Genomic DNA, 25034 nt, shown 5'->3' on the forward strand with positions numbered 1-25034 from the left:
ATAGTTTGGCCAAACCTTGGAGAATTTAAATAATTCTTCCACGTAAATTATATTATATATATTCATAAAATCTATTTGAAGAAGCCGAAACGAATATATTGACAAGGGCTACACGGTATGGTCGGATCCAATTTTTGAAATCCGTTTAGATTATTACTAAAAATACCCACTCAATTTTAAAAACATAAAATTACAGCACTAAGTACACCGATGTGGGTGCCCAACACTATTGGGCTCAAATCTAATCTACAAAGCCCATAAAGCCAATGGTTTAACTCGTAAATACTTAACAATAACAAGGTAAAAACAAAAACGGTAAAACTAAATCAATTTCAGGCGGTTCATATAAAATTTAAAAACACGCGCGGTCCCCGCCTCTGAAAAGAACAAAAAACATTTTTCAAAAACGTTTTGCCGCCAAAGACTGCGTTTTTAGATCTCAGCGGGAAACTAATTAAAAACACAGAAAACTGGCGCCACAACCAGTCCATTAAAATACAAAAACAAACTCATTCTGATTCATTTTCATCAATCAAATTCGAATTCTCAATTAGCAGAGCAAGTCTCAGAGAAAGAGAGAGAGAGCAAGAAAGAGGAAATGGCGAAAACAGTAACCCCAGATGCAATATCAATCTTATTATCAAACCCCTCTCCAGATTCGTCCTCTGATCTCCCTGAGATCGTCGTCCAAGTTTTAGATCTCAAGCTTACTGGCAACCGATACATGTAAATCTTTTTTATTTTTTATTTTTCATTTTTAACATTTTTTTGGTTTATTGAAGTTTGTTTCCATCTGTTTTTTATTTTATTAGTAGACCCGATAGATTTGGTGCTTAGATTGGTTTTATGAAGCTAGGCTAAAGGTATTTTAAATACTTTCTTGTTTGAGTATATGAAGCTTGATTTAGATATCGTGGGTTTGTTTGTAGGTTTAATGCTAATGATGGGAAGTTGACTTAAGGGGCATTTTGCCATCAAATTATCGTCAGAAGTCATCTCAGGAAACATTCAGAACAAGGGTCTCATTCGTATTCTCGACTATGCTCTCAACGACTCCCGACTCTAAATCTGAAAAGTAAGCATCATTTTAGGTTTTTATTTTATATATTTTTTTTATAACTATTTTTGTGAATAAAATAATGCTTTGTGGTTAAATTGGCGTGTTTTTTTTTAATTGTTTCAGATACTTGATTGTGACAAAATGTAAAGTGGTGGCACCTGCACTTGAAATGGAGATTAAAAGTGAGGTGAAAAGTCAGGAAGTTGGTGGTATAATTTTGAAGCCAAAACAAGAAAATGAGATGAAGAGTGAGGTGAAAAGAGAAGGGGCTTGCATTCTTGTCAGACCTAAACAAGAAATAATTTCTAAATCTGCTGCTCAAATAGTTCATGAACAGCATGGAAAGTAAGTATTTTTCCTTTTTGTTTAAATGTAACCCAAATGTTGTATACTTTGTTGGGTTTTGGCATAGGTAATGAAATGTTGATGTTTTATTTGCTAAATCTCAGTATGGCTCCTGCCGCCCGAATGGCTATGACTAGAAGAGTTCATCCTCTTGTTTCCTTGAATCCCTACCAAGGCAATTGGACAATAAAAGTTCGTGTTACAAGCAAAGGTAACATGCGTACTTACAAGAATGCAAGAGGAGAAGGGTGTGTCTTCAATGTGGAGTTAACAGATCAAGATGTAAGTCAAAAAGTTAATCTGCTTAAGCACTTTTTCCTTTAGGGTCATGTATATGCGAAATTATAATAATGTTTAGTATAAATTATTATCTTTTAACATGTTAGTGTTGGATGGTTAAAATTGATTTGTTTGGTGCAGAGTACACAAATACAAGCAACAATGTTCAATGATGCTGCAAGGAAATTCTATGACAGGTTCCAATTGGGAAAGGTGTATTACATATCTCGGGGAACACTTAAGCTTGCTAACAAGCAATTCAAAACTGTGCAAAATGATTATGAAATGACCTTGAATGAGAATTCTGAGGTGGAAGAAGCCAGTAATGAAGAAACCTTCATCCCTGAAACAAAATTTAAATTTGTTCAAATTGATGAGTTGGGCCCTTATGTTAACGGAACTGAACTTGTTGGTAAGACAACTAAGAATCCCTTGCTGGCAATTTTTTATGTAATACTATATGTAAAGCTAATTTATGTGGTTGTGTTTTCCAGATATTATTGGAGTTGTTCAAAGTGTTTCTCCAACAATGAGCATTCGAAGGAAGAGTAACAATGAAATGGTTCCAAAGCGTGATATGACTGTTGCAGATGAGACGTGAGTTTATATTTGTTTTGCTTGAGTACTTTTTTTGTCTGGTATTATTATATTGATAATGTATTATGCATATGTATTTGGATTACAGGAAGAGGACAGTTGTTGTCTCTTTGTGGAATGACCTGGCAACTAATGTAGGCCAGGAATTGCTTGATATGGTCGATCAATCTCCAGTAGTTGCTATTAAATCCCTCAAAGTAGGAGACTTTCAAGGTAGTCTAAAGTTGAATGTAATAGAATCATGCAAATAGAGATACATGGTAGTGAAGAAGCTGTACTCATTTGTAATTTATTTTTATGCTATTGCAGGTATATCTTTGTCAGCACTTGGAAAAAGCACAGTACTGATCAATCCTGATATTCCAGAAGCAAAGAAGTTGAGGGCCTGGTAAGTAATTGACATTGATCAAGTGATTGTCTTGGGTTTTTCATTCTCGCAACAAGTGTTTTAAGCTATATCCTTATTGCTATGCAGGTTTGATTCAGAAGGTAAAGAGACTTCAATGGCCTCTATTGGCTCTGGTTTGAGTCCTCCAACCAAAATTGGGGCCTGGTCCATGTACTCTGATAGAGTAACCCTTTCTCACATAACAAGTGACCCATTAATGGGAGAAGAAAAGGTATTAGAACTTCATCTCTTAGATAAAGTACCTTTCATTATGAAGATCATTGTGTTTTTTTCAACAATATCATCTTGAATTTCTATTTAAAGTAAATGTGAGATTAGTTCCCTGTGTTTAAAACAGGTTCCCTTTGATTAAATTGAAAGTATGTGCAGCTTTTGTAATGTGGATTTGTTTCTACTCTTTGCAGCCAGTGTATTTTAGCATTAGAGGATTTATTAGCCTCATCAAGCCTGATCAGACTATGTGGTACCGTGCTTGCAAAACTTGCAACAAAAAAGTGACAGATGGAATGGGATCTGGGTATTGGTGTGAAGGATGCCAGAAAAATGATGAAGAGTGTTGTTTAAGGTGAGAAACATCTGGATATTGAAGCTATTATAATATACAATCTTCAATGGAATCAACAAATTTCACCTTCCTAAAAATGATTTATGTTCCATTTTTCAGATACATTCTGGTTGTGAGGGTTTCTGATGAAAGTGGTGAAGCTTGGATTTCTGTATTTAATAATGAGGCAGAAAGTATAATTGGGTGCTCTGCTGATGAGCTTGATAAATTGAAGTCACAGGTAAACAATTTGGAGCCCTCCGTTTAGACTCTAATTCCAAGTACCAAAATCATAAACTAGTTTTTCATTCATTTCATGACATTGTCTCTTTCAGGTGGAAGATAATTCATACCAAATGAAATTGAAGGAAGTTACTTGGGTTCCTTATCTTTTCCGGGTTAGTGTCATTCAACGTGAGTACAACAATGAGAAAAGACAAAGGATAACTGCAAAGGCTGTTGCTCCAGTTGATTTTGCTGCAGAATCCAAGTTTTTGCTTGAAGAGTTAACAAAGAAAGCTTCTCAATAGGATGTATTTAGCTCTGATCATTGCATTATCTAGGTTGATCGTCTTTTTGATGCCAGTTTCTTGCTTGTATATGATGATTGATGGAAGTTCAATTCAATTAGGAAATATGGCTGTTGGTTCTCACAACATTTTGCTTGTAATATATGCTTAAGCGGTCAATCAAAGTATTCTTTGTTTGCACTTGACACCTATTATGATTATCCATCTTAGTTCTCATTCAACGAGTGCACTTGATGGTTGCTAAATTTCCAATACCATTTTCTATTTACAACTTGTGTAAGTTGCACACCCAGCTCATTTGATGATTGTTTAAGGCTATCGTTAATTTTTTTTCTCATTGTGATTTATGCTTACGTCCAAGATTTGTATGAACACTGAATACATTGCATATTGCTGAGTTAGTGCTCATGGTGTAGATCTAGTGAAGTTGAATAAGCAAAAGTTGCTTTCCTTTTTGAAAGGTTATTGGCTTGTAATTGATTTTGTATGTAGATATTTTTTTTTCCTTCATTTGGGGAAAGGAACAAAATCTTTAAAGATTATAGCTTATTTGATAGTCCAAAAATTGTCATAATTCTGGCCCGAACGGCGAACACTAGTGTTTTAAAACTTGGCTTGGTCAGTTTAATCAGTTTAATTGGGACTTGGGAGCTTCTTCTGAATAATTGAAAGTTGTAATGTCGAGATTTTTGAAGAGAAAGTGTCGGTGAGTGCAATGGTGGTGATGGAATTGATTTTCGATAAGTGAATCAATCGGAAATCGAAAAAAAAAAGCGGTGGCAATAGCTAGCTTTTAGCAATTGGCAAGGCTAACGAGGGTGGGGTGAGGTGAGTTTTGTTTGGGAGGAAGAGGGGAGTATTTTCAGAGTGATGGGGAGGGTTGTCGATACTGGTGTCGATGAGATCTGGTCGAAATTGAATTGATTTTAGCTAGATCTTGGGTAGATTTTTTGGGGAATGGGCTCAAGGGATGATTGGGATTGCATTTGAGGTGTCGTCGCTGCCAACCAGTGGTCGGCCAATTGTATTTGGGGTGTGTTTGCTAAATTTCAAACTTATAGGGATTTAAAATTTTTAGGAGTGTATTTGCTGAATTTTAAAAGTTTTGTCATTCAGTTTGATCGGTATGTCAAACCAATTAAATCGGTCAACTTGGGACCCGACAACTTTGCCGAGTTGGTTATTAAAACATTATAGGAAACCCTTGATCATAAAAAAAAAAAAAAAAAAAAATCATCATAATTATGCTGTTAAACCTTGCAACCTTTTGGCCTATGGTTCTGCTATTTTTATGAGGGGCTCAAACTTCAAATTTTGTGAAACCAAACATAAGTTTATCATAAGGTTTAGCTCTTAGGGTGCGTTTGGTTCGGGAAATGTTTTATTGTTGAAAAGGTAGGATTACCTTTGAGAAAGATTACCTTTAAGATTACAAGGAAATGTTATACCACTAGGCCTGGTTAGATTATTTGGTATAAATAATTAAGATGTTTGGTTGGAAAGAATAAAATATTATCGACAAAGGCTTTTATTGAATTGCCCTTACTTTTTAATATTATTATTAGTTAAATAAATTCCTTTAACCCCTTATATTTGAGAATTTAGCTAAAACACCCCCAACAACAAAGTTTAATTTTTAACAAAATACCTCAGCCACCCAAGACCATTGCCGACCGTCGGCCACCGACGTCAGTCACCAAAATGGCACACGACCAGAGAGACCAGGCTAGTCGTGCGTCACTTTGGCTATTTTCGGCCAGATCGAAGGTAAAAAATAGCTAGATCATTGTGGATCTGGCCGAAAACGACCAGATCCACAGCGATTTGGCTGTTTCTAACCAGATCCATACGAAATTGATCGTAAAAGGCCACAAATGACCGATGTATTTTGGCCGTTTCAGGTAAGATCTACGACGATCTAGCCATTTTCGACTTTCGATATAGCCGTAACTGCCAGATCAACGCATGGCCGGCCAGATCCTGTTGGTCGTGCGTCAATCTGGCGACTATTGCTGGTGGGCGACGGTGGTCTTTAGTGGCTGGGAGTATTTTGTTAACTTTTAAACTTTTTGTGGCTGGAGTGTTTTAGCTAAATTTTAAAATGTAGGGGGTCTAGGTTATTGTTATTTGATAGATATTTGAGGTCAATTGTGTTTAGAATGGTATTTAATTAAGGGCAAAATGAGTATAAAATTAAGATTACCCCGGTAATCTGATTATTGTTGTCGAATTTCTCAAGTGTACGAAATCGTGCAAGTAATAAAGTATATAAAATACGGATATCGAACCTAAGGGAATTACTATTATCAATTACCAATTAAATTATCCTATTACTATTTGATCAATCCAAATTTTATCAAGGAAAACCTAAATTAAATAAACAATTGAATTTAAAAAGAAAACTAAAAAGAGAACAATTAAAATAAACCTTTGGGTAAAAACAAGATGACTAGACCTAGGGCATAGATTTCACACCAACTCTTATTCATATGTATTGATCTCTTATTCTAATTTTATTAAGCTCTTCCTACAGGTCAAACTCCTTAAATTTCCAATAACTTTATCTCGAACAATTATCAAATTAACCCCTAATTACTAACCCGAATTATTTCTAATCAGATTTAAGCAATTGGGGATCATTACGCTCTATGGAGTTTACGAAAACCTTACAAGTCGCGGTAACCTATCTCTAGCGTTCGCTCAACCTATGATTTTACTACCGTAGACCAACTAAGTATCATCTCTCGATCTCAACTTAGTCTATTAGTTCATTCAATTTTTGGGCCCTTAAGAATCAAAAGCATTAGGAATAATAGTAAAACTTAGGAAGAATTCTTAATAAACATTAACAATCAAAGATCAATACATAATTAAGAGATTGGGCTACATCTTAGCCCTAGAGAATAAAATTAGTTCATAATAAACATGAAAGAAACAATCATATTTATTAAAACATTCATCATGAGTTTACAAGGAAAGAACAAGGAAAACTTCTCTATATTGTGAATCAAAGCTCCAGAACTTCTGTTACTTCTCTTCTCTGCAGATTTTTCTCCCTTTCTTCTCACCAAAGAATCCCCAAATAATGCTAAAAGACTTCTATTTATATCCCACAAGGGTTAGGGTTTGTTTTTCCTTAATTCTATTTGATTTAAAACCCTTAACCCTATTCTCCTGGCTAAAAACGGATAACAAGTTAGTGACTTCCGTGACTTTGCCACGGCACTGTGCTGTGGCACAGTAGCTACTGGGAAAAGTGTGCCGCGGCACAGTAGCTGCTGCCCTTTTCCCGCACCATTTCACTATTTTTCAAAGATGTTAATTTTTGAACTTGATAAAGATGGAATTTGGAAAAGTTGTAAGCATATGAAATGTAGCCCTTTGAATTAGATTTACAAAGGTCCAAGAATCGTCTTAATCAGAGTTCTACAGCTCAAGATATTCTCAAAATACCAAGGCATGCGCAAGCTAGAACGTAATCTAGAATCTTCTCTTTACTTCAACTTCCATAACTTCTTCAATTCAACTCCGATTCTTGATCTGTTTGTTTCCACTCATTACTCATTCCGTTGCCAACATGATTCTTCACCCGAGCATAACATTTAAGCACTAGTAGCCTGAAAAACACTCAAAAACACCTGTGATCCTGTAAAAGATAATTATGAAAATATTAAGCAACTTTACCAAATTAAGTCTAATTTCCCACAGTTAATCCCCATAAACCACTAATTAAATATGTATTTTCAAGTTCTTATCAATTACCCCCTATTTAACCCACAATAATCACTATTGGTGTTGAAAGATTACCAAAATCTTTTACTATTTAACGATCAAACAAGGGAATGTCCAGAATTAAAGATAGATTACTGGAGTTATCTTTCCAGAGCCCTAACCAAACACACCCTTATGGATAGATTTTAGAGGTGTGTTTGTTTGCAAGGACTGCATAGTACTATATTACATTAAGGGTGTGAACAATACTAGCGCTATTATTACTGCTATATTGTTATATTTTCTTAATCAGGTGTTGTAATTTTGGAAGAATGGGACTATATTATAAGTTGTATGTTGTGAAGCGGCCTTGGAGAGCAGTGTTAAGGTTGTAACTTTCAAGCTCTTGTAAAAACTCAACACGCTGCTGTTATTAAGTATTTTAGATGTGATTTGGGTGGTAAATATACTTCTAATAAATTTTGTGAATTGCTTGCAGAACTATTCACCAAACTTCTTGTATAGACACTCTTGAGCAAAATGATGTTGCTGAAAGAAAACATAGGCACATTGTTGAAACTGCTCGTTCTCTTTTGTTGTCTTCTTCTGTTCCTAGTGAGTTTTGGGGAGAAGCAGTTCTTACTGCAATCAACTTAATAAATAAGATTCTACGTCTCACACTTTAGGTTTGTCACCTTTTGAAAAATTATATGGGTATGCTCCTGAATCGCTCCCGTGAGAGGGGGTGCGTGTATATATGGGACTATAGGCCTTAACCCAACATGACAACATTTTGGGCCTAAAGCCTAGAAATAAAACCATGCAGCCCTATAGTGCCAAAATGGACAATATCGTGTTAGACCATTTATAACACTGTAATAATTTTAGAAAATCTGTCCCAAATCTTCTGTGGGTTTACTCAGCACTACTTAAATATTAATTACTATGGGTGCATTTGGTTTATTATTTTGGATATTATTTTGGGGATAGTATTGGATAGTTGGATAGGGTTATAATTGCGAGAATAGGATTTGTAAAATATGTGTTTGGTAGAGTATTTTGACGTTGATATTTGTGTTGAATATTTGATTAATATATATTTTTTTATAAATGATTTATTAATATAATATTTTATTGTGTTTTGTTAAAATAATGTATTATTATATATATAACTTATCAAGTTACATTTTAATAATACTAAATATTTTATTGGTAATTTTGTCACCCGTATATATTAAAAAACAAAAACCCATATTAATTTCAAGTACTAATCCAATTGTTTAAAAACATCACATTAATACATATATGACAAAAGTACTAATTATCAACCTTTACAATCATTATTACACGTATACTCCATTAACAACTACGACATGGTCTACTGTATTGTCCACAGTACATTCGTTATATTATCCCATGCAATCGTCATGTTGTCTATAATATCTTATTGTAGTTGACTCAGTCTTTCTCCATTTTGCCTATATTCTACCCTATTTTAACGATCACAATATACTTGTTCATTAACCGTACTAAAAAGAAATGAAGAAGCGTGAAAAGAAGAAATGACGAACCGTGAAAAAGGACTGAAAAAAACAGGTGAAGGCGTAAAAGAAGAAAAGAGAACACGTCTGCAAAAAAAATTCAAAAAGGTCAAAAAGCTGTCAGCAAAATGTCATAAAAGAGTTTTCCGGATTCTATTATGTAGATAATAAAATAAACACTTTTTCTAAAATCAGACTCAAAATATGGATAAAAATAATTATCCAAACGCAGCCTATAATATTTTAAAAGTAAGATGTGATTAGAGGGTTTATGGACGACTTTGTTGTCAGCCTTTCAATAAAACATTAGCAGTGATGATCTTTCCGTTATCACCATTAGATTGTTGAATGATCAATCTAACATGTGACGCTGGTGCCCCTCCGGCTCCCACTATGACATTGGCCGCAGGTTAATATAACTAAATTTGTTAATTTTCAAATTTTTTATTTAAAGAGATTTAATATTATTTATTTAAATATTTTAATGATATAAAATTATTANGTTTAATTGTTTATTGTTCTTTCTAATTCAGTTTAGCAGTTTCTTAGCAAATTTTGAATCTTAATTGAAACTGCATAAGTAGTTTTGGTAAAAGAAAATTAAAATTCAGATTTTAAATCTTAATTATCATTATTATTTATTTTCCTGATTTTCTTAGATTTATTTATAAAAGGAATGAGGAGGAAGATAATGTTGGTAGTGATGATTGATGTTTATTGTTTTTTCTAATTCAGTTTAGCAGTTTCGTAGCAATTTTTGAATCCAAGTAGTTTTGATAAATGAAAAGTAAAATTCAGATTAAATCTTAATTGTTAAAAATTTTCGTTTTTTCCGGATTTTCTATATTATTGGTAACAACTGGGACATGATGGCAAACAAGTAAAAGGTATGAGCAGGAAGATAATGTTGGTAGTGATGATTGATGTGTGAGGTTATGGGAAAGGGAGAGGGCCCTAGTTTTTTGTTTGAGTGATGACATTGAGACTGTCGCAACCTCTCCTACAAGAATTTTGCTTTTGCATTGGGTTGAAATAAAAGGCGTGGGTTGCATTCTAGTATTGAATGCTAATCTAGACTTCTCCCGACATCGGCTTATATATATTCCCATGCTTTACACATCTCTCACCTCCCACCATGCTTCTTGCACTGATCAAACCTTAATGCTGATCCTAAATTTTGCTTTTATCATATTAGTTTTGATTTCTGATTTCATGGTAGGATGGATACCTTTCTTACAGTATTTTCAGCCCTCTCCGTGAGTGTATAGATATCTTGCAAATAGTTTTAATTAAGCTAAAATGACAAAAACTTATAAACTAGTTTCATTTGAAATTTCAATTTCATTATGGTTTAAGAGCCATGGAATCACACAATAACCGTCAGCAGGAGTCTTGTTATTACCTTTTGAAATGAAAATTATGGGTTAACTCTTTTTCCCATTCATGGCAATTTGGAGTATGCCTGATTCATAGGATTTCAGCTATTTCGGAAACCTCAAATGGATTTTTACTATTCCTGACTAGCAAGGAAATTTGACTTCATTTTAGATTAATCTTTTGAATTTTTTTAAATTTTATTATAAAAACATTCTATTTCTTCATTTTCAGCCGACAATAATGGTGGCTGCAGATGAAAGAGTACAAAATTACCCACTATAAAACAGTGGAGACCCAAAGATGGCAATTGAATAAGCTTCAACATTTTAATACATATGCTTCTAATTTTAATTTTTTTTGAGTTTTGCAAGAAAAGAAGTTCGCTTAAGAACCCTCCCCGGCCAATCTTCAAGCTCATTCCTCGTCCCAATTTTCTTGGTATTATTGTCCTCACAAAAGCCTGCTTATTGCTTCCATTGGCGTGTATTGAAAGTAATTTGATATTTTCACTAAATTTTTATGAAATAATTCAAATAAGGTGTTTGGTAAGTGAGAAAATGTTGGAAAATGCTCCAAGAAAAATACACAGAGAGATGCCAGGAACTCACTATACGAGTTCCACTATTAGTATATATAAAAAATTAGGAAAAAGAAGAAAAAAACAAACAGATTATAAGCTATCTTATTGCAAGTAAGGCCACAGTATTGGGGGAATTTAAAAGATGAGTCAACGGCATGTTCCTACCCAAATATTAGTGAAATGCCCAATTTCCACCCCTAGTTTTATATATTTCATATTCTCACCTTTAAATTAACATTGTTTTATTTCTTTTAACATTCAAAAGCTAAAATGGACATTTACTATAATTTGAAATTAATATGTCACATCTCCTCACCTCCCTCATCAAAACCCTTATCACCTCTACTCCTTTACACCAGTACAATGTTGTTGTCGTCGCCATTGCTGTCTTCTGAAATCCCTCTCGAGACCACCATTCAACTCACTGGTCTCCCACCTTCAAAACCCCCAACATCCTCGTTATTGATTGCTCATCGTTCGTTGGATACCTCTCTCCCTAGGGTTTGCAATTTTGGTGTATTTTTGGGTTTGATTGGTTTCAATTGGAGGTTTTTTCTAAGGAATTGAAAGGAGATTGTGCTTTGGAGGTTGGTTGGGATTGTTTTCGGGGTGATTTGTGTTGTTTTTCTGGGTTTATGAATCATTTTTGTCGTTGAAAACCGGTGGTTGTGAAGTTGGCTCTCCACCTGTTCGACAAAAAGCGTAAGTCATCTTGCTAGCGCCCTTCTCAGAACCAGTAGCGCGCCCAACCTCTCTCTCTCGTGCATAGAAAGCTCCAGCCAACGCGCGCATAGCGCCCCCCCATTTTCTATGTTGATGTCCACGGTCCTTTGTTGGTTGACGACGATGGTGGATTTTATTGATTTTTGTTTTTTCATTTATTTTAATTTCTTTATAAATAAAAAAAGGTAGATTTAAAAAAAAAAGGGCTAGGTGGCGATGGTGGCAGTGGCTAGGTGGCGGTGGTAGTGACAATGGCTAGGTGGTTGGAGATGAAATGTGTGAAAAGGTTGAAAAAGAGGATGTTATTGAAATAAATTTTAAAATAAGAGTTATTTTCTAATTTTACTAATTTGGGGATTAAAAAGTAATATATTAATTTATTTGTCAAGGGTATTATAATAATAGCACCATTTACATCTTTATATAACCTAAAAATTACTAAAGATGTTACTTTAAGCGTGGGAATTTGAAATTTATGAAACTAGGGGTGGAAACTTGCTAATTAGCTAAACCTTGGATGGGAACATGTCGTTTGCTCTTTAAAAGACTAACAAGTAAACGAAATGTTTCAGTTACCCCTGGTTTCATAAATGATAGATTCTCACTCTTAAACCAACTTCATTGAAATGATAACTTTTCACATCGGGTTTCATAAATTTTGGATTCTCACCTTTAATCCAACTTCATAAACAATTTTAGGTTCTAACATGGGTGCAAAGGGTGCTATGACTATATTGCCTTTGAAATATAAATTAATAAATTACTTTTTAACCTCTAAATTAATAGAATTAGAAAAAAATAACTATCTTACTTTCAAATTTATTTCGATAACACCCTCTTGTCAAACACCTAGCCATCGTCTAACAAGTCTCCAACAATCAAAAGGAGATGGGCAAGTTGGCTAGGGCAATTCGTTGAGCACCTGATGTGCATTGACAAAAGATGAGCAAATGGTGGTGAATAGGTGGATTCTTCGACCAAAAACAAGCACACAAACACTCCTATTAAACATCCAAACATACCCAAAACTTCTATTGCATCAAAAACTCATCAATCAACATCCAATTCCAACAAACATGAACAAACCCTACGTGGAGTGGTGGATGGCAAATGGTGAGCTGCCGTGGTTAGAAAGGTTACGAGTTTTTTTTTTTTTTTTCCTCGGGGGGGGGGGGGGGGGGGGGGGGGGGGGGGGGGGGGGGGGGGGGGGGGGGGGGGGAGAGAGAGAGAGAGAGAGATTTTGTAGAGGGGAGGATGAAGATTGGAATTAGGGGTGTAAACGAATCGAGCCGAGCTTTGGGCTAATCGAGATCGGTTCATTTTGCTACAGTGTCGAGCTCGTGCTCGATGCTAAGAAATCGCGTTTGAGCTCAAGCTCACTAAAAAAACTATTTTGTTCTCCACTTTTCCACTTTCCTAATAGTGCTTTTCGAGCTCGAGCTTGTCAACTTGAAATCTAGTGAGCTCGACACTGTAGCCGAGTCGAGCTCAAGCTAGGGGTGTGCAAAATAATTCGATATCCGATTTGGATATGATCCGATCCGAAAATTCGGATAAGATATATAAGAAGATTCTGATTTTCGGATTGGATTTGGATCGGTTGTGCAAAAAATCGGATATCCGTATCTGATCCGGTTTTTAAAAACCAAATAAAAATAATCCCAAATCATTTTTCGCTTAACCCTAGATCCCAAATCCCTAACTTTTTTCCTCACTCAAGACTCGACGAAAAAAAACCAAACAAAGTCGGCGCCTCTTCTCCACGATTTTGAGAGATATGTTTTCATTTCATCACATTCTTAGATCTACTGAAATCCTTAGTATCCTATAACTTAGTTGGCTGAAGCTCAAGAGTTTGTCTATTTGAGAATACAATTGCTGTGATGATTTAGTGGTCATTGTTGTTCCAACATTTCTCCTTAATTTGTTAGGTCTGTTTGATATTTAGAGCAGTAGTTTTCGTGTTTTGGTAGATAGGATATTGGTCTAGTGGATAGCAAGATAGGTTCAATGTTTTAAATAAACAGTAAGCGACATATTCTTTGTGAAGAATCGGCACTGAAGGTAAGTAAAAGAAAGGTATTGGTCTGCTTTGCTGGTTTACTAGCATTTTTCAGGTTGTTTGGTGGCTGTAGTTTTCGGTTTCTTGCTGTTGTTACAATCTGTACTGTTCATTGCTCTGTCAAGGTGTTTTGGTGCTGTTTTGCTCTGGCTGATTTTTTTGTGTTCCATTTGATTGTTGTTTTGTTATTTCATCAAATCTTTATGTCTTTTAACTCCAATTTAGTTTAATTTTAGATAAATATAAAAGATTTAATTTCAAATAAAGTTCTTGTTGTAATGTTGTTTTGAAATTTGGATTAAAACTGGATATCTGGTTGATCTGATCTGAAAATTTGGATCGGAACAAAACCAGATTAGTCAAGAAACCGGATCGGATTCGGATCAGTTTCTTGGCTGATCCGAATATTTGGATCGGATTAGAAAAAAAGCCAATTGGATCAGATATTCGGTTTTGCATACCTTTAGCTCAAGCCACTAGCGAGCAGCTTGGCTGGGCTGATACTCCTGGTTCGAATGATGATGTCGAGGCCGTCTCCTGCTAAAATGCGTTGGAGCACTATTAAAATTATTTTGAAATTTTTATTTTAACTGTTATATTAAACAATTTTCCATTACGTTAAAGGGTGGGAATTTAAAATTTATGAAACCGATGATAGAAATTTGCCATTTAGCTAATCTTTGGGTGGCAACATGTCCTTTGCTCAAGATTAAATGATTGAACATTATAAAAAAATTCATCAAATTCCAAAAGTTAAAAATTACCGAAGAAGAAAATTCATTTAGCTTGCCAACTAGATTGATATACAAGACCAAAACAGCAGGTTAAACGTAACATCTTTTATTTCATCGTTTGTCCTTGATAGCATTTCAATATATCTAAGACTGAATACATAAATCTCGTACCTAAAAATTTATTAATATCATTTTGCTTCAATGATGCTAGGGTTTATATACATTTTTTTTTTCTTTTTTTAACCCTAAATTATTAACCCTTACGAAGAGAGCAACGACTTAATTTGATGTAGCAATTTCGATGCTTTGGCTTCATCATCATCTCCTTCATCTTTAGAGAGTGGAGATGCCCATTCCTGGTAAAGATGAACACTGCCGGTGAAGTCTGTGAAGAGTCCGTCAACTCCGATTTTGTTAAACCAGTAGCTGTACTCTTGATACGGATCTTGATGAAAATCAAAGTGTAAGAAAATGTTTTCATTCCTGAAAGTGTACGGGTGCACCTGCATTTTGAATTTACCATGAACAAATTGCAATTCAGCTCTTCAAGTGTATAGATGAACAAAGAACTAAATCAAGAGGAAACAGTTATGAAATCGCGGTAAAACAGAATTTGAAAGAAAGAACAAGTTAAAAACAAAAACAAAAAATCAAAATGAGATTATATAAGGTGAGTGTATCTTGACTTATTTTTTAACTTAAATTTTACAACACCAGCCATTGAATACAATCCAATGTTTAATTAAACTTGGAATACATTTGCCAGAGGTAAAGAAAAGATGAGTTCTGTTCTCCTCTACCCAATACACATATATATATACAACCATCACATATGCTAAAAACTTCAAAAATTAGCTTTCTGGAGATAGGAAAGTGAAATAATGAAAAACAAACCCAGATACATTATCCTAATGCAACAATGCAAATATTGAAGCAAAGATCTCAAAAATATGACTTAACCATAAAAGTTTTAGATCATGTTGATAATCTGCAAACTACAATTATAGAGAACTTTACCTGTAAGTCACGGGCATGTGCTTTGGCGACAAGATCAGTTGGAGTCTGCAAATAATTATTTATCAAAGGAACTACAGTATCCTTCCAAGGTCCGATGCCCACAACATATTCCTTAATATAGTCAAGATAAGCATCGGAAGTGATGTCCCAGTATGTCTGCAAATCACAGGGGCATAGTCTTCCATCAGATATTTACAGTTTAAAATGATTCAGAATGAAACAGAGACGACATATAAAACGGAGACAGTAATCAAAAGCATAAACGTCTAATCTAAAGCTGCAGTTCATGAACACAGAAAAGGTCCAGTCCAAATGTCCAATGTATCTCAATTATGAAAAGTGAACAGATCATATCATAAAATTCGTCCAATTAAGATACTTCAAATTAATTTGGATTGATCCAAGCATCACATTGCATAATTTGTCGACACTTTTCAGGAAACTCATTCCACATGAATTCAAAACAAAATATAGCTTATATACAAAATAAGTTCTAGAAGGTAAGGTAGTCTATTACAAACCTGTTTAGTGTCTTCAGTTAGAGTGGTGATATCATCAATCAAGAAGATTTTGGGCAAGTCTGTTAGATTTGATACATATACAAGTGAAGTTGGAGCAAAGGATTGGATAAATGCAGGTTGCTTCAACCAATCTTTTGACAAATACGAACCGTGGTATCCATACTTCTTAAGTGTATCCACAAACTTGTCCTCAAATTTCTTACCATCGTGCCATTTCACCTGTTGAAGGAATCAATTTATAATTAGTACTAGTAAACAATTCTAAAAATTAACGCAGCAGTTATTCACTCCATACAAATATCTTTGCAAAAGATGGGAAGACCGAAAGAGTAAAGAAAGATGCATGTTTTTAAACTCAATACAATTCAAAGCAATCATACTTTTGCCTGGACAACTGTTTTTTGTGACAGCTTGAAGGAGAAAATAACTCACATGCTGATTGATAAATACTGGATTTTTTATCTCTGGGTATATTCCAACAACTCTTGGCGCATCCAATGCAATTGAAATGTACTCTTCAAATGTAATAATCGAAAATTTTCCTGAGCAACACACACAAAAAATAAACTTAATTATCGTTATTTTTTCTCAAAGTCAATAAATTTCTTGTATACTCTCGAAAAGAGCTTGAAACGTACAATATTGTGATGAACAATTATAGCATATAATTTTTAACAGGATTTAATGATTATAAAGCTGTGAACCCACAACGAGAAGTTTTTGGAATTTCAATTTTTGGGGCCCATGAAAAATGAAGGAAATGCAAATCAACTAATTGATCATAGAATTGTTGAACTAGATGTCAGATGTCACAGGTCAAGTGAAGGGCATACAAGACAATTATTATATCCTAAATCCTTTACACTAGAGTACAAAGTCCAAAGGTGCCAAATTAAATACTTCAAGTTTTTTTTGATAAAAAAATTTAGACACTTTCCTCTTTTGATGATCTTTAGAACAGTGAGAAATTATCGCGTCCACTGATATTTAAGATACTAAAAGAAACAATTGTCAGCCAGCTATGCATATGTGTACTGTGCAAGCAGGAGTGTTGTTATATCTAGGCAATACCACATCTTCATTGGCAATAAAAGACTATATTCCTTGCTGTATTTAGTTAAATGCAAATTATATTATGTACTAGAACAGAAATAACTTTGACTTGAACCAGTGGATATTATATATGGAATATGAAGAAATTCACATAAATGAAACTGGGAGAGTTACTAACCGTTGTATTGTTGATCCCGGAATTTGTACCTCTGATTCACTCTTAATGTCTTCAGTTCTTGCAGTGTGAAATCAACTGCATCGGTTGGAACAATTTTGAAATTTGAATCAAAACCTTAAACAACTGCAACTTTTATAGAGTTCAATACAAAATGAATGACTACAATGACAGTTTTACAAACACATACAAACTGCAAAACTTCCATTCGTCTGCTAATGCGCTAAGACTAGTCAAATACCCAGCAACATAACATGATCATATTCAGGTGCGATCAGAAAGCATGAGATAAAGGAAGTAGGAAGAACAGATTCCATACCAACGAAAAAGCCGGTGGTGTTGACCCCTTGAACCTCATAGGTTGTTTTACGATTTGCAAACTCCTTGTGATTCGCAATGTCAGTGGTGTCATCAAGAATAACGTCATGGCTGCATATAAGAACACCATCTTTTGAAGAAAGAATGTCTGTTTCTATGAAGTCTGTGCCCTCTTCAATAGCTCTCTGCAAGACGCAGTCATTATATATTCATGATCAAATGGCAGAAGCAAGATACTTCTTTACCTCTAATCTACTAGCTGATAAGCCATCTAAAATGATTAAAAAAGTAACTAAAATAGATACATTAACAAACAGATGACGTTTTTAATCAACATAGAAGTGCTTTGGGCTCTCCATTATAATTACATGGCATCTTCTATTTCCCTCACTCCAAAAGAAGGAAAAAAGAAAGTAGAACACGGAGAAGAAATTACACAGCACATAAATCATTAAATGGGCATGCCAACACATACCAAGTATGCAGCAGCAGTTTCTTCAGGAAACTCTCCATTTGAACCTCGGTGAGCAATGTTATACGGTCGAGATGTTTGTAGAGGCTGTCTCTCGCCATTACTGATTTTACTTGGAAGTGGATATAGAGGTCTTGCAGTGCACCCAACAACAAGTAACAGAAAGAACAGAGGGGGAAAGCCTGCCAATGCCATCATTCCAAATGAATCCATCAATTATATTCTACCTAAAAGTGGACTACTGATTGATATGATTATATAAGCACAGCAGCCTAATATGATTATTCTACCCCCTCCCAAATATCTGCATTAATCACAGAAAATCACGGAGTTCTATTTAACATTATTCAGAGTGGAAAATATCTACAACAAAGCAATGTCATTATTTAGCCCAATGTTATCAAATGATTACTTTTCTAGTTTTGTAACATCAAAAGGCAACACTAAGAAGCCTTATTGCTTCCTGGTTATAAGAAACTGTAGAGCCTGCCTATATCTTTGCATAGATACACAAACCAAAATGCGCTCCTGCTATAAGCAATCAGAATACATACTATGAAATATATCTATAATTCTTAGAATAGAAAGACGGCACCACATTCAGAAAAAAAGTCCATCACCTTATAAAACCAAAAAATAACAAATACACATTCATCTAAATGATACATTGTCCTATCATTTGACACGTTCGATTCTGCCGAATTGAAGAAAGCATCAAAGCATACAGCAGTCAAAGATCTTGCCATTGTTTGTTCAGCATTTCATAACATATCATGCTCTGTCAATGTACTTTGGAAACTATGATCAAGTGATGCAGAAACAATTTAGATTTATAGAAAAATTAAACAAAAAATTATCAATTGGTCTCGGGTGAAACTCATCAAGAACTCATTAATACCAAAAATTCAACGAGAGAATCTAAAATATTAAATGACAAGAACAAGGGACATGGAAATCTAATATCAATATCAACTAACAAACAAACTGCAAAACAGACAAAATAAAAAACCTCATAAATCATTCACACACACACACACATATACTATATATGTAATAAAAATTGCCAACGAACAAAATAACTACAAAAAAGCAGCAAACCCAGAATCCATCAATGCCGTTTAAACATAACATATCCAATCAAACCACAAGAGAAGAAAATCCCAGAAACAAAATCCAAACTAGAAACAAGAAAATGACTGAAAAATCTTTAGAACTTTTGAAAGTAAAGATTTTGAAGCTTACTGGTGAAACCTAAACCCATGGCCTTTCCCTTGGTTCTTAATCTTTCAGGAGTGTTTTCTCCACTCTAGTTTGTTCCACCGAGGTTACGGGCCATCTTCAATCAATAATGATGAAGAAAGCCGCAACGTATCGGATACCAAAGCCTTGAATATCGTGTTAAAGGGCAGAATATGCTAAAAAAGATGCTATTTTGACTTCAAAAAAAAAAAAATTGATTTTTTTGTCGCAAAGATAAGAATTTGACGACAACCCTGTCGCCAGAAGGGTCTAATCACGAGATAAACGATGATGGATATTATGACTTGTTTATCATGTTGATCTACCTAGCTTTGTGTACTATTTTTATGGAAGCTAACTACCAGTTTTGTTATCTTTTAATTTATTTTTTAGTTGAATGGAGGTTAGGAGACACAAAGTGATTAAACAAATTAATTTGATATTTATTAGCTGTAATTAGGTGGATATTATTTGCTTAACTTGAATTTAGGATAAAATTTATTAATGGCTTCTTTAGATTTAGATTGGTACAAGGTTAAGCTTTGAACATGATATATATTGAGTTGAGAACGTCAACTATGAATTATAAAATATATCATTACATTTTAATTTAATATAAAAATAATGTCGCTGTAACGTCAATTTGGATACATTTTAATATGATTTAGTTAATAACTAAATAGTTTAAAATTATTGAGATGGGGTTGCTCAAATAAATCCAAGAAAGAAGTCGTTGGCAACTTGGCATAGGAGAAGGGACCACAGATCTGTCATCTGTGATGTGACAAAAGTAGTTCAATTAAAAAGGAAATTTCCTTAAATTAGTTTATAGAGTTAATTACCTGAATTCTGAAACCTAGGTTAAATTTGAGAAACTAAGACTGGTACACATATATAAAGTATATAAATGTTATCGTAACAAGGATAATAAAGACGTTTTCATTAAGTAATATTAGAACGATAAAACTACTTAGTTTATGGTTGAATAACAAAATTATATATGTTTAAACCAGCTTACGAGTAATCTTGGTTTGTGATTACGTAAAAAAACTAAAAATGTTCAGACCAATTTAAGAGTGAACCTGGTTTATGGTCCCATGACAAAACTATGAATGTTCAACTAATCCTCGGATCTTCGAAAAAACCCTCTTTAAATTCACTAATTTCCCTTCAAAGAAACCATTCAAGATCAAGAAACCATTCAAGATCTTGCTAAGCTGAGAGAGAGAGTTTCATGGTTTGGATTAAGCTCCTCTAGTTTCCCAGGAAGATACTTCTCCGGTAAATGAACTAATTTCAAATTTTTCTTTCCATTAAATTCTTCAATCATATTTTTTAAATGACTTGTGAAGCGAGAAAAATAGCTCAAGGAAACAAAACTATGCATTGATCCATCCAATTATGGTTCTTTCAGGAGTTCTATAAAGCAAAATAAAAGCACATTTCCCTTTTGAGAAGGAAGTTTTCTTTTATCTAGATTAAAAGAAAAAACAAAGGTGACTGAGAAAAGTATCAGTTCCTGCTTGGTTTAGGTCCTAAAACGGGCGACAAAGCCGCCACTGCTGACCTTAACCTGAAAGGGCAGAATAGACGGTGATGTGCTTCATGGGGTTCGGCACGTCCTTGCCACCGGCGTGCTTCACGAACTCTGCCGGCGAGAGAAAGCTGCCATGGCATACACACACTATACTTACATGACCTTTTGTATATGTGTATAGAAATCCTTCAATTCTCTTCCCATTGGGGCCATCTCCAGTTGTAGTTACACTGGGCATCTGTCTCATCACATCTATCCCATTGTCTTCGAAGTTTGCGCCTGTGATTCTAGGCCTCTTGCATGGACTCTCTGGCTTGGTTTCAGCTGGCCGGACTAACATTCTATTTGAGGTTGCCCCTGGAGAGATCACAGGTTCTATGTTCCTTGGATCCGATGGCGGTCGGAACCTGCTAGGTTGGTTAGGTTCTATGTTCTTTGGATCCAACGGCGGGCAGAACCTGCTTGGTTGGTTAGGTTCTATGTTCGTTGGATCCGATGGCGGGTGGAACCTTCTAGGTTGGTTAGGTTCTATGTTCCTTGGATCCGACGACAGGTGGAACTTGCTAGGTTGGTTAGGCTCTATGTTCCTTGGATCTGAGGACAGATGGAACCTACTAGGTTGATTAGGCGCAGCTGAACCCTCCGTTCCTATATGATATTTGTGCAGTTTTGGTTGGTTATGGGCGGCTGAACCTTCCAGTCCTGTATGATATTTGTGCAGTTTTGGTTGCTTAGATGCTGCTGAACCTTCCAGTCCTCTATGATATTTGTGCAGTTTTGGTTGCTTAGGCGCGGCTGAACCTTCCGGTCCTGCATGAAATGTGTGCAAATTAAGTTAAAAATCTTTGAGCAATCATAAAGGCAAGTCAAAACTACACAATAATGCTTCAGCAGCTGAGGAATTTCTCATTTCGGAGTCCTCCCTTCACAATCCAAGCTCCAAATGCTATGAATCTCTTGATATAAGAATCATGTTCTAATTATGGTCCACATACTCGATATGCAAATGAGATATGAAAATCAATATTATTCCTTTTTAATGGAGCATTGATTCCATGTTGAAATAAGTAATTTCAAAACCAGAAAGAAAAATCTTCAATCATGTGCTGTTTTTCCAGAGATCAGAAATTTGGTACTTACAGAGAATGCAGGTGCTTGTACAGCAAAAGGTCATATATCCTAATGCTGAATTACTACAATCCTAGAGATTATGCTTTTGGGAAAGAAAAGAATTCAAGAGTTGTATTCAACTTGTAACACACCCATTTATATGCATTCTCGGCTTTAAATAATGGCTTGTCTCATGGATCCAAACAGAGACTCGTCTTGCTGTGCATTGTGATTTAATCAACTAAATGAGGAGTTCTCAAAATACAGGACCTCTTGGTTTAATATAACATGTTGAGCGATCCTTAATTCCAAAGGTTCAAGTTCATACGAACATAAACTACATAGACAGGCTTATATAGACTTCAATGATATCCTAATAAAATCTCTCATCTATATCCTCATGCTAACAGACTCCACTTCGCCACATTCATGTCTACCATGGCTCGTCAAAGAGCCGACCATGCTTTTTTGTGTAATTCCATACCACAATAAAACTTTTGAATTGGGGTGCCTAACCAGTATTGGCACAGGAAGAGGACCTACTTCCATCACCTTTTTTCACTACTAACATGTCATTGTCTCTGTCACTGGATGTAATACAGCTCATGCTTTTGAACTCCAAGAAATGGAAGAATGGATAAACAATACAACAAAAAAGGAAAAATAATATGTAAGGGACAATTATGGATGCATGTCAAACATATAGACACTTACCATGAAGAGAAGCAGGTGCCGGGGACGGAAGTGGGAAATACATTCCTATAACAGTAAGCAGAACATGCATTAAAATAAGTAGAAATCCTCCATGCCAAACATATCGACAAACCTTTTTTCAGAAACATTCTCTTCTTTTCCTAACTTTGAGAACTGGACTGTCGAAAGAGTTGATATGCCACAAGAGATTCATAATAAATTTTAACATGGCGTTGAAAGAATTATAAGCTCCTCCTTCATCTATTTAGTGTTAATATGCCTACTACTACCAGAAGGTTTTGATCCCACATAATGAAGATAAGACACAACCAACGTGCAACGTATGGGAAAAAGTTTGTATTGTGGATTTTCATGTCAAACTATGAAGTATTCATTTTTGTCGGAACACAAGCAAGATCAAATTCTATATTTAGCTAATGTATTATCATTTCTTCTTTTGTCGAGACATTGTCGGATTCAAACTCATTCTTAGTTTTTGTCGCGAAGTAATTGAATTCAAAACATAATTCCATCAAGATGTAGTATGTACTCTTCGCAATCGACAAAACGAAGATTCTTAGATCATATCTTTGCATGTGGATGCCACATAAATTTCCCAAATGTACTCCCCGACCTATCTCTGCAAGGTTTCTTTCAGGTCCATGAAGATCAATTAAGAATTTACATTGTAGCTATCATGGACATCAATTCTCCTTTCTTTTTAAAATAAAGTTAATACCATCAAGCCCCAAATCTAATGTCTAACAGTAACAGCAATCTTGAGTACTATTTCTCTTTTTCTCCAATATTCCATGAATGCAGTAAACTGATAATATTTTATTAACATCCAATATCCCAATTTTTCAAGTCCTTGTTTAAAAAGTTAAATCTTTTAACAAACTAATAAACATATCAATACACAATCAATAACAGGGCAATTAAAGTAGATAGATTATTCTAAACAAACAAACAAAACACAAAACAAAGATTAAAGAGAAGAGATTATACCCTTTTGGCTCTGAGCTGCTAACTCTCCTTGTGGGTTGACGTTAACAATGGCTTGATATAGAGGGGGGCTCTTTGCCGGCGAAGCCGCGGCCCAAGTAGCCATTTCAGCTGGAGGCAAAGGGAGCATTGGCTCCTGCAGGGAAGCTTTAGACTTTTCTTTCTCTTTATTTTCCCTGCTTATCCTCTGCCTCTCCAGAAGCCTGTTCTTCGCCTGAATTCTCCTCATTGCCTGCAACTCCCTCATATTTATAAGCCTCTGCTGTTGCTCTCTTTCAGCCGGCAGAGAACAAGACCTCTCCAATGAAAAAACTCTTCTTTCACCTTCCCTAGAGTCCTTTCTCTGAGTCATGAATCCAGTCATTGAAGACGACCTTGTTAGCGAGTTCTCACCCTCGAAGTTAATTCCCAAAGAGAGTTGAAGATTGAGGTCTGGTTCATGAAGAGATTCTGAATTTGACTGTTGGCTTTGCTTTGGATTTTCTTTGTCAGGTGAAAACCTCTCCAAAAGATTTGTGGGGTGTTCTTTATTTTCCTTCATTACCACTCCCTTGTCTCCCTCCATGTCAACTTAAGTTCTCCTCTTCTGTCACAAGAAACCAGACAATGTAGAAGCTCAAAAAGCCGAAAGTAAACAAAGAAAAAGGTGATAAAACAAGAAAAACTTACTGGATTAGCGATAAAATGCAGTGCAGAATCAAAAACCAAAAGCTATAAAGCTGAAGCTACGCGTGCATGATGGAGAAGAAGAAGCAAAGAGAGAGAGAGAGAGAGAGAGTAGAAATGATGGAGAATCTGAGTGGTTTGAGTTTTATAGGCTGACAACACACAGTTCAGAGACGCCACGTGGAGGTCAGTGGAGATTGAGAAGTGTTAATTTCCAGGTACGGTTACTTCCACAGATCATCATTATCATCTCGACATCACAACTTGCAAGAACACTATACAGCTTTTTGATATCACCCACTTGACCAACTTCGAACACTTACTGCTAGCTGCTTAATACTACTTTGTTTCTCTTCTGTGTGTAGCTGCTTACAACTGTTTGGGTTTATTTAAAACTTTAATAAAATTTGGGGGTTAAATGTAATTAATTATCTTACAAAATGTCCTAAATCAGGTCAACTTTTTGTTATTTCCGATTCTTTATTCAATGGTCAATAGTTTTACAACTCAATTTCTAAAATCTTCTCTTATCATCTTTAGTATGACAGTTCATAATTGGTTAGCTCGTAAATGAACAAACGAAATCCATACAAACAGATGAGACACATTTTATAAGATGATCAATGACGAACTACCAAATCAGACATTGTGAAAGAAAGTTGTGAGATTAATTATAAAACCTAACATTACTCATTTCATTAATATGTTATAAGTATAGAGTGATCTATATTAAAGT

At 35.0% G+C, this 25034-nt stretch overlaps 3 protein-coding genes across 4 annotated transcripts; 1 reads left to right on the forward strand and 2 right to left on the reverse strand.

The window, feature by feature from the left end:
• Positions 1 to 485: 485 nt before the first annotated feature.
• On the forward strand, positions 486 to 3869 carry LOC116105988 (replication protein A 70 kDa DNA-binding subunit B-like). The gene is given in 14 exon segments (XM_031392357.1): positions 486 to 726; positions 930 to 953; positions 955 to 1057; positions 1059 to 1075; positions 1184 to 1405; positions 1510 to 1687; positions 1826 to 2096; positions 2179 to 2281; positions 2370 to 2494; positions 2591 to 2669; positions 2757 to 2901; positions 3095 to 3255; positions 3355 to 3475; positions 3570 to 3869. Coding segments are annotated over 14 exon segments (1872 nt in total). The 5' UTR covers positions 486 to 598; the 3' UTR covers positions 3765 to 3869.
• A 10708-nt stretch (positions 3870 to 14577) lies between these two features.
• On the reverse strand, positions 14578 to 19408 carry LOC116106007 (glycerophosphodiester phosphodiesterase GDPD6-like). The gene is made up of 8 exons (XM_031392374.1): positions 19291 to 19408; positions 18052 to 18230; positions 17578 to 17761; positions 17262 to 17336; positions 16463 to 16572; positions 16031 to 16249; positions 15510 to 15665; positions 14578 to 14995 (listed from the first exon to the last, which is right to left on the reverse strand). Exons 1-8 carry the CDS (start codon positions 19307 to 19309, stop codon positions 14753 to 14755), a joined length of 1185 nt encoding a protein of 394 aa, XP_031248234.1. The 5' UTR covers positions 19310 to 19408; the 3' UTR covers positions 14578 to 14752.
• Positions 19409 to 20657: 1249 nt separating this feature from the next.
• LOC116105958 lies at positions 20658 to 24550 on the reverse strand. Of its 2 annotated transcripts, XM_031392319.1 has the most exons (4): positions 24302 to 24550; positions 23636 to 24218; positions 22649 to 22693; positions 20658 to 21634 (listed from the first exon to the last, which is right to left on the reverse strand). In XM_031392319.1, exons 2-4 carry the CDS (start codon positions 24195 to 24197, stop codon positions 20856 to 20858), a joined length of 1386 nt encoding a protein of 461 aa, XP_031248179.1. In that variant the 5' UTR covers positions 24198 to 24218; positions 24302 to 24550; the 3' UTR covers positions 20658 to 20855. The 2 variants fall into 2 exon arrangements, with proteins under 2 accessions (XP_031248179.1, XP_031248180.1); XM_031392320.1 differs by lacking the exon at positions 22649 to 22693.
• Positions 24551 to 25034: the final 484 nt, after the last annotated feature.

Source organism: Pistacia vera, unplaced genomic scaffold, assembly GCF_008641045.1.
Source record: "Pistacia vera cultivar Batoury unplaced genomic scaffold, PisVer_v2 Contig507, whole genome shotgun sequence".
NCBI classification, from domain to species: domain Eukaryota; kingdom Viridiplantae; phylum Streptophyta; class Magnoliopsida; order Sapindales; family Anacardiaceae; genus Pistacia; species Pistacia vera.

Excerpts from the sequence above, each read along its gene's own strand:
- LOC116106007 (XM_031392374.1), bottom strand. Across the intron at positions 17,762-18,051 it reads AAACTGCTGCTGCATACTTG|AGAGCTATTGAAGAGGGCAC; the intron begins GTATGTGTTGGC and ends TGCGTCTTGCAG. Across the intron at positions 16,573-17,261 it reads CCGGGATCAACAATACAACG|GAAAATTTTCGATTATTACA; the intron begins GTTAGTAACTCT and ends TGTGTTGCTCAG.
- LOC116105958 (XM_031392319.1), bottom strand. The coding sequence starts at position 24,197 with ATGGAGGGAGACAAGGGAGTGGTAATGAAGGAAAATAAAGAACACCCC. Across the intron at positions 22,694-23,635 it reads AGCAGCTCAGAGCCAAAAGG|GAATGTATTTCCCACTTCCG; the intron begins GTATAATCTCTT and ends TTACTGTTATAG. Across the intron at positions 21,635-22,648 it reads GGCACCTGCTTCTCTTCATG|GACCGGAAGGTTCAGCCGCG; the intron begins GTAAGTGTCTAT and ends CATTTCATGCAG.